At 35.5% G+C, this 16,404-nt stretch overlaps 2 protein-coding genes across 4 annotated transcripts; both read right to left on the bottom strand.

The window, feature by feature from the left end:
- Positions 1–161: 161 nt before the first annotated feature.
- On the bottom strand, positions 162–2,762 carry LOC105451429 (sal-like protein 1). Its single transcript, XM_011691866.1, has 3 exons — positions 2,511–2,762; positions 1,997–2,258; positions 162–1,063 (listed from the first exon to the last, which is right to left on the bottom strand). Exons 1-3 carry the CDS (start codon positions 2,760–2,762, stop codon positions 162–164), a joined length of 1,416 nt encoding a protein of 471 aa, XP_011690168.1.
- Positions 2,763–7,742: 4,980 nt separating this feature from the next.
- On the bottom strand, positions 7,743–14,646 carry LOC105451384 (radial spoke head protein 3 homolog). Of its 3 annotated transcripts, XR_974579.1 has the most exons (11): positions 14,558–14,646; positions 12,985–13,877; positions 10,340–10,421; positions 10,103–10,276; positions 9,858–9,986; positions 9,563–9,766; positions 9,261–9,423; positions 9,010–9,096; positions 8,646–8,834; positions 8,138–8,405; positions 7,743–7,906 (listed from the first exon to the last, which is right to left on the bottom strand). XR_974579.1 is itself a non-coding variant. In XM_011691789.1 (10 exons), exons 2-9 carry the CDS (start codon positions 13,776–13,778, stop codon positions 8,662–8,664), a joined length of 1,806 nt encoding a protein of 601 aa, XP_011690091.1. In that variant the 5' UTR covers positions 13,779–13,877; positions 14,558–14,646; the 3' UTR covers positions 7,743–7,906; positions 8,646–8,661. The 3 variants fall into 3 exon arrangements, 2 of the variants coding, with proteins under 2 accessions (XP_011690091.1, XP_011690092.1); XM_011691789.1 differs by lacking the exon at positions 8,138–8,405; XM_011691790.1 differs by lacking the exon at positions 8,138–8,405 and having other exon boundaries at positions 7,743–7,901.
- Positions 14,647–16,404: the final 1,758 nt, after the last annotated feature.

Genomic DNA, 16,404 nt, shown 5'->3' with positions numbered 1-16,404 from the left:
AACATTAGAAATTTTTAATGGAAAAATATTCCATTAAAGAATATGGTAGAAACAAAATATTTAAAATATTTATTTAATTCCAAGATAACTGGTCCCGTCGCAGTATCAAATATTATAAGACACTTTGAGACAATTCGTTGCTTTCTATATAAGTCTGACTCTTAATCCCCGTCATTGGTTTCGACATTGGAAACATTAGCGTTTTCTGAATGCCAGGAATTTATGTGCCTTTCCAAGTCTCTCCTCCTGACCAAAACTTTATCGCACATATTGCACTTGTAACGGCTGTCGCCTGTCGCGTGCAATCTGACATGCTTATTGAGATTACTGGGATCACCGAATCTGTGCTGGCAAAAGTGGCACTTCAGCGGCTTGTAACCTGTATGCGTCCTGATGTGAATGCGAAGTCCGTACTTTCTCGAATATATTTTATCACAAAATATACATCTATATCCGGCACCGCATTTGCCCATGTCGCTGGCGAGCGTCTCCACCTCCGCGGGATCCTTCTTCTTGGGTTCCGCTTGTACGCTGGGATGCGCCATGTCGTAGGGTAGGAAGCTACTCCTGTAGACATCCCGATGCAGCAGAGCCTCGTAGGGCCTCACAGTCAAATAGCGATTTCTCTCTGTTACGTTCTCGATGGATGATTCGTAGGTCGACGAGCTCGGTAAGATTTCCATCGGCGGGGATTTTACCGAGGAATACGGGGGTATCGGTGAGGGTCCGTTCGAAGATACGGACGATAATTGATTCGACGAAGACGGTGAATCGTTCCTTAACGAGCAAGTGGTAGTGTCGATCGTTTGCACCGGATACGTTGGAATGCCAATCGGTAATGCTATCGGTTTGGAAACGGGCAAGGGTTTCAGCTCGAACGTGAAACTTTTTGCCGAATATTGACTGAAGGACAGATCCGTTCTCGAGGAATTAACGATCTTATTCGCCAAAAGCATCCATATGTAACTGTTATCCATTCGATTGCAATCCAACGCTAAATGCAACTTTAGAGGATTCGGATAATCGAAACAACTGTTGCAATTATGGCACATGTAAACCTGACCTGCAATCATTCAAATAATAATCTATTAATATAATCATCTATACAGTTTATTAATAAACTTATTCAATTTTTGAATAATACATTTTGTTATTTTTTTTCATTATTATTAATGCAATTTAGGAGTTTACTTTTTGCTAATGTTTCCGTTAAATTTGATTATCGCTAACGAATGTCATGTTATCAATGTAAAATCTATTTTAAAGAAATTGTATCTAATTAATGTCTAACTATGAGCTAGTAAGATTAGATGTTATTGTTTAATCCTTTTTACTAAAGAGCAAAAAATCTTGTAATTTAATTTTCTAATGGCAATTAATAGTGAGATGCAAGATATGACAGCAAGTTGAAATTAAAGAATCGCCATCACTAATTTACACCAACTATGTCAGTTTGGCTATATGAGATATAGATTAAAAAATTTTTATTGAATAACATTTTTTTAATTTTTCATTTTGTTGTCAATTTACAAATATTAATAACGAACTGATTAGACTTTTTGATTAGATTAAAAACAGCACAATGAGAAATTCTATTGTATTGTAATTAATTTTGCATTAGCATTAATTAGATCCTATTTAATAAAAAAGTTTTATTTAATGTGTATGTAGCTGCAGCACTATTTTATAAATTTTGTAAATTAGCTTATAATTTTATAAATCTTTAATTGTAAAGTATAAATATCTACAATATGTTGTAATACTTGTATACTTTTAAATTGCATTAATGTACGATAATAATGTAAACATAATAGATGAAACTTATTATAACTAGAAGGAATTAATGTTAAAAAAATTAATAGCTGTTGTAAATTATATATTAAGGACAATATTTATAATAGTAGAAAATTAGCGAAGAGAATTATAATAAGTTTATTGATGATATCACACGAAAAAGTTAAACTAGCTTAGAGAAATCCTTTTCGGAAACTCCTACCTTGAATATTGCAATTCATCGGCGTTAAAAATGGAATGTTCAACATCGTCAAAATAGTTTCCTCGAACCACATTAATAATGGTTCTCCTAATGCTATATCCTTTGTTGCTTTTAACACGAGTTCGCCATTGCTAATTGTAAGTAGAACGTTGTAATTTTGGAAATCTGTCGCCAAGGTGATAAGTTTTAGCCAACAAGATGGGCTTATAGATCCATTGAGACAGTGAAGACGACCGCCAGCGTCAATAATTTCAATGACACTCTAGAACATTGATATTTAAATAATTTGAAGAACTTATTAATATTTAATAGATTTTAAGTTAGAGTTGTAAAAATAAAATCTTGTTCTGTGAGTATATGATCTCACAAGATTTATAATCTCTACTTCAACGTACGCCTTGAAATCTCTCGTACTACAAACGTTGAATACGAAAATATTTTATTAAAGCAGAAACTCTTAAGACAAAAACTTTAGTTCTTCTAAATAAAATAAAATAGAATTTTTAGTACATACATGTTGAATGACCGATGTATTTCCTTCAGACAACGTATTGACAGGGATAATTTCCGTTGTGGAGTTTCGCTTAAGAAGTCCAGCAGCTCGAACGAGCGGTCTGCTCAAGAAGAAGTTCGGCCTTCCGACCATGGATAGATTGACATATTCCTGCTCTAGGTGTTTTTGTACTTGATATTTTTTAGATAAAGTTCTTTCCAGTTCTTTGTTTCTTCTTGTTATCGTTTCGTATTCTGATACCACGGGATACATTACTCGCGCGTGCCAGTCGAAAGTTTCTGTAGAACAATTCTGACAATGAGAAGAGTCTGAGATACTGCCTTAGAATTATCTCTTCACACACTCTTCTTTAATCAGTCCTCTTTATAAACGGTGTTTCCGAAAAACGCATCAGAATGTTGGTGATATTTTTCTGATTACATTAAAAATATTTAATGAAATTTAAGTTACACTGTAACATTTCACAAAATTCTGCAGAACATTCGCGTACACTTATTGTCACAGTGCCAAGATTTTTTCAAGGCGCACCTTGAATCGTTACGTACGTTAATGATCCGCATAGTCGTGATACGAAGTTAAGACATCAACTAACGTAGAGGCACATTTCATGCATGCTTTAAATCTGTACTGGAGGTGGTGCCTGATTTTGGTCATTGGTTTAGCCGCGTGTGTGCTCTCCCCTCTGCTCTTCTCTATATGAGTAGATACAATACGTATATACGTAATTGTATTTAGGGCCGGCAGTAGACAGGCCCTTCGACTGCTTGCGAATCATGTCGTTGGTGCAACCGTGGAATGGGAGGAGCTAGAAGCTGGTCGTAGGTTCGTTTTTGGGGATTTTCTGCTTGCTGTAGCAGGTGCTACTTTCTCGTCACGTGGTATCACCTTGTCAAATAAAGAAGCAACAATTAAAAATTGAAATATATATGTATAAATATGCAAAATATTTATTTATAAATAAAATTAATCTAAATATAGATTGCATCGTATTTACTACAAGATGTTCTTATAAAAATAGTAATTAACGTATTGCACGTCTTGATTTTAATTATATATTATTGCAAAGTATAAATTGTCAGGATTTTGATAAAAACGGCAATGATGAGTGTACACAATTCGCGGATCGGTGTGGTAGAAGCGGACCTTCAGTATACTCTCGATAGGGCTATAAAAGCCTCATGTGAAAAGACATTGTTTGGCTCAGCTGCAGCCCACTATGCGTCTCCAATACGAGGGATCGACCGAAAGGTGCATCTGAATCAACGGTTGATTAGGAAATTAAGTGGCTTATTCTTCCCGGTGGTCCAAGCCGGTGATCGCGTAGGCGCGATATCGTTCGGATTTGTCTAATCGTCCGTCGATCTCGATGCACCCAGTACTTTTCGGCGTTATCTTGCCAATATCTCTCTTTCTCTCTTCCTTTTTTTATGTATGCATGCAGTAGATAATCTCTCGTAAAACGTTTTTCGCCGGACACGATGTACTTATCGTTTTAACGATTAAATTAATCATCCATTTAACGAATTGTCTATACATCATTTGAATATAAATCCCAAAGCAGTATATTTCGCGTGGTTTTTATTTTTTATATCGAAAATGAATAAAAACGATTATATGTACGTATATGTTTCATATATGTATATATATTTGATTTTGTATCTAGTTGATCAGATATTTTGTGAATGGTGTCGAATTTAAATATGATCTCGCGAATTCTCAAGATACGCTTTCACGAAGCTACACAAATCAGGCACGTAGCTTACTAGCCTGATTCGGAACCAGAAAAGGGGCATGGTTCCTTCAGGCCGCGAATCTCTTTCATGAATGACGTGATTCATCCGCGTGTATGATGTCGGAGCAGGGAATGACACGAGTGTTCACAAGCCGCACCATCCCCTGCATCAACCCCTCTCTGATCGCTGGAAACTCGAGCACGAGTGTTTCACCATTCTCTCGCGCCCTAAAATGCGGCAAGTGTTTTCAGACCCTTGCACGATTTCGTGAGTAGGAAACACAGAGGTATGAAAGACTCGGGTACCTTAATTGTCAGTAAAGGCGTAGCCATTTAGGAAAATATGAGGTGAAATGTGGACATGCAAAATTTACTAAATTTTTCTGATATTTATCTGTCAAAATCTTTTTTTTAACAATATACTAATTCATACGAATGTAAAATAATTTGGTAAATTAATTATAATTAATTCTGTATGCAATAATTTTTTCAAACAAATTATTAGTATTTATACACCTAATATATAATGTGATATATATAATATTTATATATAATATATAATAGATATATATAATATATATTATATATAATATATAATAAATATTTATTAATATTTATAAAATATTATATATACTTACTTTTTTCGGAGTTTGCTGATAAATTTCGTTTGTCGTCTCGCACTGCGACGGAGGGTCGTTCCCTCTGGTCGTCTAGCTCTTTCTAAAATCAGGGTGCAATTCAGACAACCGCGGAGCCAGCAAGCGAGCAAGTGTTCCGCCGTGACCAATGGGCCCCTTGCACGCATGTGTGCGCTTCCCAATGCGATATTAATATCGCGATTATCATCTACGTATTATCGCTGCACCCTCAAGGGTGGGATGTTCAAAATAAGCCTACGCGGAAGCACCCCTCCGCGCGATCTTGTATTCGCGCACCAAGCCGTGCACCAAGCACCCGGTGTGACGAGAAGACGCAAGTGCATTTCGGCCTTACATGAGAGATACTGTTTTCTAATTAGGAAATTCTTTCTTGTATATTAAAAATTTGAAAACTGTCTAGTGAAGAAAGAGAAACAATATTATTTTTTAAAAATAATTATATATATATAATAACTTATATATATGATATTTTATAGAGATAATGATTTTTGATAATATTACTGTACGATATAAGTTCCTTGCATATTATGTTATTATTGTTATAATTATTATGATATATAGAGACGATATAATAAATCTTAAAAACTATATTCAACGTACACATTGTTACATTTTTCTTCATGAATAAGACTTAAAAAAAAAAGATATTAGTTCGATGATATGTAGATAGACTGATATAAAAACTGTGCACCATACATTATGAACTTTCTATATTGTATCGTCGTTATCGATAAATACATTTTGCATACTTTTAAAAGTGCATAGAAACAGTGTATGCGGTCGTCGCTAACGGGAGATGTGCGTGCACTTGGAATCTTTTGCCACGGGGACACGGAACCAATCTCATTGTTCTGTGTCCCTTTACTGAAATCCTGAGTTATGGTCGCGTTTGCGGGGAGGTGGTCATAAAGGTGATTCGTCGCGGTTCTGCAAGTGTCAAAAGTCTAATGCTGCCTCGTACGAGACGGTGGCTTATGTGTTATTAATATTCGCTGCACAAATCGCGCTAGGCCTGCCAGTTGGTAACTTTAGTCGGATAAACAGTTATCGAAAGATTGTCAGTAATAATCTTTTAGGATTTTTTATTTATTTTAATTTATATTATATTCATTATATTGTGAAAATATATATTGGAACAATTTTACAATCGTGATATTATTAATAATTGTTATAATTATAAATTAATAATAATGAAATATTTAATTTTACAAAATTTTATATATATAAAACATTTTTTTAGTAATCTAAATTAACGCAATTGATGTATTTTTAAAGAAACTTCGCAAGTTTTTCTGCATTGCATTCCACATGCAAGAGAAGTCAAAGTGCACTTCCGGCTGTACACGTGCCACGTCGACATATTGCTCGCGTCCCGTAGAAACGAGTGCCGTGTAACATGACACGTGACCGCCGAATACCCCACAGATTCTCCATCCTGATCACACGCCCCGCGTTTGAGGCAGTATTTAACCATTAGGAACTGTTTACTTGATTTTAAGAGTCAATTCAATTTACTTGACTGTCCACGGGTAAATATTAAAATACAATAGTATTTCGTTTTCAAACTAATAGCGAGATGTTTTATAAAATATAAAGTCACTTAATTATATAATAAATTTTAAACACTTTTATTGTATGTATAAATATTGATGTAGAAGCCGTAAAGTTAAATTAATAGAAAAATAAAATGTGTCTTGTTCGAAAAATTACGCTGGCTCGTATTTTTACAGTAGGTGTTTTTAAATTTGCACGTGTCGTATCCGCAGCGAGAAAAAAATCACGTGAAGGTGCAGATGACACGGGTCACATGACAAAATAATGTCGGAGCCCTCGTGGCATACCAGTCCTGGTGCATTGGACATCTTTTACCCCTCTTCGTTCAGCGTGCGGTAGACCGTTCTCCCCTCCCCTCTCTCTCTCCTCGAAAAACACGATTCACTTGGCACACAATTTTTGTGCATATAATGTACGGTACGAGAATGGCAGTCCCCTCTGCTTAATTTAATCCAATACAATATGTCCCCTTGTCTCACTCTGCTTCCACCCTTCACCCGCGAAAGCTTAGTTAAAGAGGGTGGGTGGCTTTTTAAAACTGTGCCGATCTCAATTCAGCGTGAAACCTCATCCCATTACGATCAGTCTAATCCTGATTGGAGCGGACAGGTTTTTTACTTTGGCGGTGTATCGGTGGCCCACGATCGTGTCCGGGGGTGAATCTCAGAAATGATCTCTGTTCAGTATTTGTCATACCTTAGATGAACATAAAAGCGCACTGATATTAATGATGAATACATTTTAAAAAATGTTATATTTTGCTAATAAATATGTACAAGAAATACAAAAATATGTGCGTGTGTGTATTCGAGGAGGGTGGAAAGTTAATAGGATTACACACACATATTTTTTCTTACTGGACCACGTGCTTAATTTTGTTCATGTTTTAGCAAATTCTATTAGAAGATTCTATTAATTGTTCTTTTCGATGTAATTAATTTACATGCATACAAGACACGAATGCTTCGTATTGAAGTCTCTATTATTTTAAATAACAGTGTAACTAGCGAGTGTAAGCACATCCTGTTTTAGTGACATTACATTTGTTATTTTTGACGTAGGAGAAATATTCTCAGCTGTGCTAGCTCTTCAATATGGGTTAGGACGATAATCCACGAAAGTCTAATTAATAAGGATTAGAAACGAATTTTAAAACAACTGATTTTTGGTAGGACACACACATTTTATCTTGAAATAGTGAGTTATCATTAAATTAAAAAATAAAAATATTTTAATTCGGCAAACAGAAGTTTCTAGTGATAAAAGGTATATGTTGTGCATATCAAATTCTTTTTATATTTTTGTTTATTTAATATGTACTTAAATTTTCAGCATCATCGGAATTACATGAATAAATTATAAATTATATCTTTCTATATTATAATAGAATGTAATCAGCTTCTTATTCTTATTCTTGAAAGCGTTGTGCAGCGTTCCCAGGTTAATCTACACTGCAGACAAATAAATTACAAATCATAAATTTGCATTACAAAGTATATTGATATTGCATAAAAAATATCTGTCTTCTTACAATACAATGTTACGTTATAATACGTATTAAGATCTCAGCAAAGAAAAAATCTTTTATAGATTAGAAAGATTAATTTGGAATAAAAACTGACGTTGGCAAGGCTTATTTTTAGACTCTCGCGTCTTTTCTACGATAGCAAAAGAGATTATACCGCGTTGATTTCGAGAATCGATAATTAATTTCTGATGGGCCTTTCTCGTTCTTTCGGCGGTTACTGTTTGCGATAGGGATCGCGAGCGCTGCGTCGACCTGTCAGAGGGTGCAAGCGAAGGAGATGGATTTGTTGCACAGCTGTGTACACTGCTTAATGTAGACGGTACCGGGTTCGGATATTGCTTTTGTGCTGGTTAAGGTAAATCTCGTTATCCAAAAGTTAACTATGGTTTGCTCATTTTCCAGTATCATTAACATCCTGAAAACTGCACGATAGTGCAGCCAGCGATAACGAAAATGATTAAAAAATTACTCTATCAAATTATTATTAAATATTCATGATCAACAGTCGCATTTTCCCCGTTTACTCTATTAGATTTTAATTTTATTTTAATTTTGATTTAACTGTTACATAAAATTTTGCTGAGATTTTAATTTCGATTTGCCTGTTAAAATAAATTTTTACTTTAGATCTTTATGTCGCAAACATACACAGAATATCATACCGATGTATTTATCACGCTAAATTGCGTGATTTTCCGTCGCGGGTGATTCATAGTTCACGAAGTTGCTATCAGTTTCACCTCCTTCCACATTATACACGCTTGTTAGTGTCTTACTCCTTGAAATATCGTATTCTTCTCCAAGCTGCCTGTACGTCTGCGCGCGGTTCTCCAAAATTTCTCTAATAATTTCTGTAAAATGTACATATATATATATATATATATAAATGTTTATTACCTATCGAAAGCTATTACTATTGCGAAGATAAATCTCTTCTATTCTATACTCGATTTTTTAAAATAAAATTTGAGAAAATACAGTTGCGAATATTTTTTCAAAGAATCTTTACTTTCAGTTCAGTCTTACCCATTAACAATTCTCTGCTTTCAATCATGTTACCCATTTCCTTTTTGACTTCTTTCATTAACCATGGCATAAAACCTTCTTCGACATCTGAAAATCATGCGCATAGCATATTATTGTCATTAAGTAGCAGCAAGACGATTGAGGAAGATGAGAGGACGAACAAATTCGATAGAGATACAATTGATAAGTAAACAGAAATTAAAGAAACTTTTATAAAATTCGAAAAAAAATCATATTTCTTGCAAACTCACCAGCCTTGATCTCGTCCAGTAAGTAGCCAGACATCTTCAGACCCTCCAGAACCGCAGGCAAAAGTTCGGCGATGTATCCTGTTAACAATACTGCAGCCGCGACTCGTTCCTCGGTCTCCTGCTGAGTTTTCATCGCCTTTTCTTGTTGTTTCTGGCGTTGATCCTGCGAATCAGAAACGAATTTACTATATTACATTTTACACACTTTCTCGTTCTTTATTTATGATAATGTAAAGAAAATAAACGAAGGACTTAAAGGATCAGAGTCGAAATATTAAAAAATCAAAATGGGAAGTCGATACCTTCTCCTCTTTACGTCTCCTCTCCTCTTCCACCAATCGTTGCTCCTCAGCTTTTTCAGCCATACGCAATTCGAGGAATCTTCTCTGCTGCTCCTTGAGAGCAGCAATCTCCTCCTCTTCCAGAACCTCGATTAGAGCTTGTTCGACAGTCTTGCCTACTAACACTTCCAAAATTGGTTGGACTTCAGTGTCGTAGTCGAAGAGCTGAAAATATTGTGATACACAAAATTTACTCTACATACCGATCTGACTGTAATATAAAATATCAATGTCATAAAATATTAAGAACACGTACTTCCCCGGGTTCGATTTGCGTGCAAGCGTCCCGACCAACCTTGCTTGTATAATAGTTCGGTAATACTGGTTTTTCCAAGAAGTAATCCGTTTGTGTAGCTACTTCGGATTCGTCTGGTTTCTCTATCAGCTTGAATATACAATACGTTTATTTAAAAAATTGATACTTACAATTAGTTTGCCTTTATAAAAAGCAATAATTTATTGATAATGAAATTTGTGAAATAGATGAAGGATTGAATTTACCTCCTCGAGAAAAGTCTCAGTTTGCACCGGTTCGTGTTTTCTTCCAGGAACCGGAGGAGGCGAACCCGTCCTGGCGACGAGCGCTCTGCAGACTTGCACTTGAGCTCGTTTCCTTACCAAATGTCTTCGTCTCGCTTCCGCTTGCCTCGCTGCTATCGATTGCTCCCCATCGATCTAGATAAATACGAATTTCATGAATGCGGATCTTTTACTTCGAAAAATTATTGAGATACTTACGAGAGTAGGAGCGGAAGCGAATGTACTTCCGCGAGCCACTCGGCGGTCAAACATAATATTCCCGTAAGGAACCGATTGATCGCTGCAAAATAACGTTATATTTGTTGTAAAATTCAATTCTTAATGGTAACACCAAACAAATTTAAGAAAAGCTTAGCTGTATATGCTGAATAATAATTATTATGAGACCCATTACTTTTAGGTAAGCATCGATAAACTTTGCAAAATATTAAATTTATTTAAATTTATACATGAAGCTATTTTAATATAATTGATTTTGGATGTGTTATCCTGCAGTTTCAAATTATATTAGCTTGTTTTTAGTTTAGTATATTTCGCTAATTTCCCAAATGATACAACAGAATGATTTTAATTCAATTGTATATTAGACTATATCTTATTGATTATTATCAAAATTATTATTAATTGTTATTCATTATATATATTATATTATAATATATAAAAAATACATAATTAACAACAATAATTAATAATAATAATTTTGATAATAGTCAATGAGGTAATTTAAGATTTCCTATTTAATTGAATTAAAATAATTTTGTATATGAATAGATATACAAAATTATTTTTGTATTTTGTGTGTGTGTGTGTGTGTGTGTGTGTGTGTGTGTGTGTGTGTGTACATACACACGATAAAGTAATTTAGTTATATGTATAAAATATAATGTTACATAATATGAAATAGTTAAAATAGAGATTATATGTGTCACTACGTAGCAAATTATAATATAAAAAATGAATAATTTAAATAATCTGACGTTAAAGATTAATTCGTGATACATATATTTGCTTAATCGTACCTAATGAAGCATGCGTTTCAATCGCATAACAACAAAATATCACGATGATGATGTCTACGACCCTGTTGCACGCTAATGGTTTCGATAACAATCACGATAGTGTCTAACGTGAGCGCAACAAAACGTTCACAACATATTTTCATGTACTGCATCCATCTAGCTATATTTAACGAAGATTTTTGAAGATTCCAGATTAACTTATTACATTTGATTACCAAAAAAAAAAAAAGAATTATAACGAAGTAAAATTGATAGCTTTTGTTTGACAAATAGTCATTTTATCCGATTATATTTACTCATATATAATGGTTGGTCATAAAAGACCTTATTAAGTGTAAAAGTTGTTTGTTAATATACACAGAGAGAATTTCCTTTTAAAATTTACCCTGAAAATCATATTAATCGTGGGACAGCATAGTACTTCAACAAATTTTATGTGATTTTCTGTTTTTTTACTGTGCATTGTAATAAATTTGTTGTAGTATATTTAAAAAATAATGAAAATCACATAAAATTTGTCGGAATTCTGCGTTGTCCTACGATTAACGTAATTTTTAGGGTAAATTTTAAAATAAAATTCTCTCCGTGTAGAAGTAAAAATTAATCCTCTCACACTTTTTTAGCTACCTATCTCTTTATATTAGTTTTCTCACAATCAGTTCCTTTTATTCATTTGCATTGCAAACAAATGGAAACATAAAATGACTAACTATTCATGGTCAAATGTGAAGAGTTAAGATTCACACAATTTAAATTTCATGAATGAAAATCTATGCTTAAAGTTTGAGTCTAGTGGACCCCAATATAAGATTCTAAGGTCACTAGAAAGTAATCACTAGTCGAGAGTAGCCGTTTCAATCGCGTCGAACATGATTTTCGTTTTTACGACAGTCAAGAATATGGTGCACCAGAAGCGACGACAGCCTAAAGAGAAACTCTAAAACGCGACCACAAGCGCACGCGTATAAATTAAGTCGACGAGAAGAAAAAAAGTGGGGAAAAAGCAGCTGCTATCGACTAAAGGACCAGTGATAAGTGTGGTGCCACTTGTAAGGTGTTTTCGTTACCCGCGGAGTCTCGGCAGCATATTCGTCATGCCCTCGATCGGTTCCAACTTTTTCGGTAAAGCTCGCGGCGTCTGCGGGAATCTGCTAGAAAAACAATTCCTGCTCTTCGTATACACTTTTTTTCCTAGTCTCGGAATCTCGGAATGCCTCTTATTATCTTTATTCACGCGCTTCAATTGAATTCGTAATCGCGTTTTGCCTTTTGGGACAGAGATACCTATCACGCTTTTTGAAACGCATGTCAGCGATAAGCTTTTACTGCGAATTTCTTTTAGTAGGCCGATCAATATATCCCAGCAATGTCTATCCTGTTTTGTAAATATTTAATTTTTGAGATGTAAAAATTAAAATAAGATATATATTACAATTTGCGTTTATAAAAATATTTTGAAAAAGGAATAAAAAATTTGTATCGTCTCTCGATACGAAATAAATTCTATGGAAATAGGGGCGGACTTTTCGTGGTCTGAGATTAATAACTTTTAAATGTTCCTAATAACAATTAAGCTAGAAAGTATATTAGAAAGAAATAACATTCCTATATTTTATGTATCGTTGTATGCAACTTAAAAAAGAACCGACAAATGTTTCTGCGTGTAAAAATATTTTAGCGAGCGTTCCTCGCGAGTGAAACGTCATGGCAGCTCTCTTTTTTTTTCTGTAAATCCGCCCCCGATTGTAAGGTGATGACACCGACATGCCAATTGAACGACGACTATAACGCGACTGTGCGACGCCACCTCAACGTTGCACTTACGCCGGTTCGCTCCTCTTGAACCTTCTTGCTTGCTCATTCAAGGTCGAGGCGGTGGCGATGGTGGTGGCGTTCATCATGCCGAGGGAAAAGTCTACGGTGGCTTTTAGGGCGGCTGGACATCTGGCATTGTGACTATTGTGACGTACCTCCGGCCTCTTGGCCAGCGATACCAGCGACTTGAACCTGCTCTTCAGGGGACATCCGTCCGCTGTCTCCTCCTCGTTACCGCTCGGTAAAGCTATGCCGAGCAAGGCCGCCACTTCCGGCGGCGGCATTAGAAATTCCCCCGTCTTCACGGTCGTGATGAACGGCTTCTTCTGCGGCGGGATCGATTTCTTGGGCGACTTGCGGCCTTGCTCGGCCTCGGCTTGCTCTTGAATCTTTTTCAGTTTTGCATTCAGCACCTCGTTGAAGTCCTCCGTCGATAGAACGATGTTGGATCTAGTCGTAGGTGGTCTCTCCTCAGCCAATTCTAAGCTGTCGTGACTTTTACTCTGATGCTTCTTCTTCAGAGGATTGGCTTGACTAGATTGTAGACTAGCCAAGACCAGATGTTCGTTGGATTTGCTGATGCGTCTGCGATTACAGAGATTGTTCTTGATCGCGTTCTTCATGTTCTCCAAGTTGGTGAGCTGCGACGCATTCATCTCATCGTCCTCGTTGACGTGTAAGAGCGGCAGACTCGAGTCCAGGCCATCCTTCTGCAAGATTGTAAAGGCCGGCGGATCCTTCGTCTCATAATCGAAAGATTCCGCATCCGTCGACGGCGCCAGAGTCGAAATACCGGCCGGCATCCTTTCGATTTCTTCAGACGTCCGATTTTGCGGCGGACATGGTGAATCGCTCGAAGAGGATTAAAATCGCGTGTCGTGTTTAACTTTTCAAGCGCTCCCCTTCAAAAGTTTAGAGATTACATTTTATTCAAACGGTTTTACTCGTTATATATTTGTTGCGTTTGTATTATGCAGTGGGAGGTAATTGTGCCTCGCAAATCTCAGAAGCTATTATCTCAGGTCTCAGAAATTCAGTCTATTGATCGCTCATTGATTGTCCGCATTTGCAAAGTGAGAACATGACATAGTCGCTGATACGCGAACGTGGCGTTCGTAATTATTTCTTTAATTATTCACCGATGAAGTCACGAGAGGTCTGTCTCGCAAATGAGCGAAAGGCGCATTTAGGTCTAATTGCAAAATATGAGCGGCAATTTTGCGATAGTTAATGATGAGAAATTATGGCGAGAAAAAGAGTTTTTATTAATTCTGATAAAAATATGAAAATTTTTACAAATTTAGTTAAGAATGTGATAAGATGTGATGAGCGATTTTACATATATATATTATTTAGAGATCAATTCATTTGAAAATAGCTTTTATTTTTATTATTATCGGACCGATTTTTGAATGCACATTTTGAAGTTTTCGAGTTATAAAAAAGAGAATATCTCACATAATTGTGATTTTGTATTACAAATAAACGCAGATTGTTAATTGATTTATAATGTTGAAGGTAAATCTCTTCGAAATTACATTGACTTTAATTCCTCTCACAATCGGTTCACGTTAATACGTACTGTGCCAAAACTGACGCCAAACTGGCGGTTTTGCTGGCCGCGGAAGCTTGAGAAAAACGTCGTGATCGTTCGTCGAGTATAGCCGCGGCATTACTGACTGGCTCGCGCGGGGGAGTTCAGAGACTGGACAATGTCCTTAGAATCGACCGATATAGACCGCACAGGCCAAGTTGCACGTATATCTTCACCCTGCGACCGGCGGCCACTCAATAACGCTGACCACCGCGAATGTTGCGCATGCTTAAGTCTACCGACAAAGGGTGGACTATTGTTGGGGTTCTACCTAGGGAACCTGTCCGGGAACTTCCGACCCTAGCAACACTTCAAGGTGAAACTGCACTTTTGATCGGGTCAGCCTGTCGCGAAAATACGGCTTGACACTTGACTCATGTTCTAAATATAGACATGCGATTCTTTATTTCTTCGTTCTCCTTTTGTTTGTCGTTTCATGAAATAAATAAATTTTATATATACATGTGTTTTTTGTACATGCGTTTTGCGTCTAAAAGTTTAGAGTTGCTCAGGTAACCTTGATGTCGAGGTTTCTTATTCTTCGAAACATCCTCAAAGATATATGGCTAGTTGCTTTGGTTTGTAGTGGTAGTTATTTACTAATGCAAGTGTGTGAGTGTGCGCGTGATAGACTATAAGGTGGAAAATGAATTACGAGATGAGTAAGGCATTTTGTTAACAGCACACGACTTATGCAAATAGTGTACATGAAAATTCAGATTTAGAATGTAATTAAACATGATATATGAATATGATTCTGTGTAATGATACTTTTTTTACAACAATATAATTTAAATTATAGTAAATTATTTTAGCATACATTGTATTACCTTCAGTTTCTTTCAAAAGAACTTCAATCGAAAACTTCGTTATATCTCATTTGTAATCATGTATATCGCAATCGCGTTTATAATGGTTTCGTGCTGCTCGAAAATATATTGAATCCAACATTTACGTACATGGAGCTTCTTAATCTAACCATAAATCTGTTATCAGCAAACGAAGTCGCGGGTTGAAAAGTAGCTTACTCTTCAAAAAGTTTCTATAAAATTTTTTTGCACGAATTCTACACGAATGGTGTAATTCACACGCACAACCACAGATTGCATATCAATAAATCCTACAGATTCTATCTAAGATATAGATTTGCGATAATATATTACTAACAAAGTTTTTGATATATTTCAAGAAAGTATCGATCTAATAAACTGAAATATAAAAATAACAAGTGATATTTGACAAACAAAAATTTATGTCCGAGTTTGTAGTTTGGTATTATAATGGGATAGTTTTTTCATTGTTACACGAGCGCATATCTGATTAGTCAACCTATACTCGAATAAAGTCGTAAATAGTGACCTACGGTTGTTTACGATAGCAACTTACAGTCGATAGTAGCTTTCCAGTATTTACGTTATTGTTCCTTCAATTTTATAAATTAGATCACCGGTCTGTTTTTCAGAGAATTCTGACATAAAAAATTACTTCACGCTATTATGTCAGGCAAATAAAAAATTTATTACAGTTAATATTTCCATTAAAAAATTATTTACAGTTGGATGGAAAATGTAAATTTGTATTGCATTCGCATTAATGTTAATACGCTGCAGAAATCCTTGAAGAAATTTCTCTCTGGTTTTTCGCGTTTTGCGTGAAACGTCGCGTGCGATTAAGTGTTTAGGGCGCCAATATTCGTCGTTAGAAAATCAATAAAATAAGTAGGACACACGCATACACATGAATTTATAAGCTTTTTTATTTTTGTATTCTATTTGAATGAATTAGAGGTTACAGTTTTACTCAATATCACAGCTTTTTTTTTTTAATAGTATATG

Source organism: Wasmannia auropunctata, unplaced genomic scaffold (assembly GCF_000956235.1).
Source record: "Wasmannia auropunctata unplaced genomic scaffold, wasmannia.A_1.0 LD336052.1, whole genome shotgun sequence".
Taxonomy (NCBI): Eukaryota; Metazoa; Arthropoda; class Insecta; order Hymenoptera; family Formicidae; genus Wasmannia; species Wasmannia auropunctata.
Note: the sequence above shows the minus strand (reverse complement) of the source record. Positions and strands in the feature narration are given on the sequence as shown.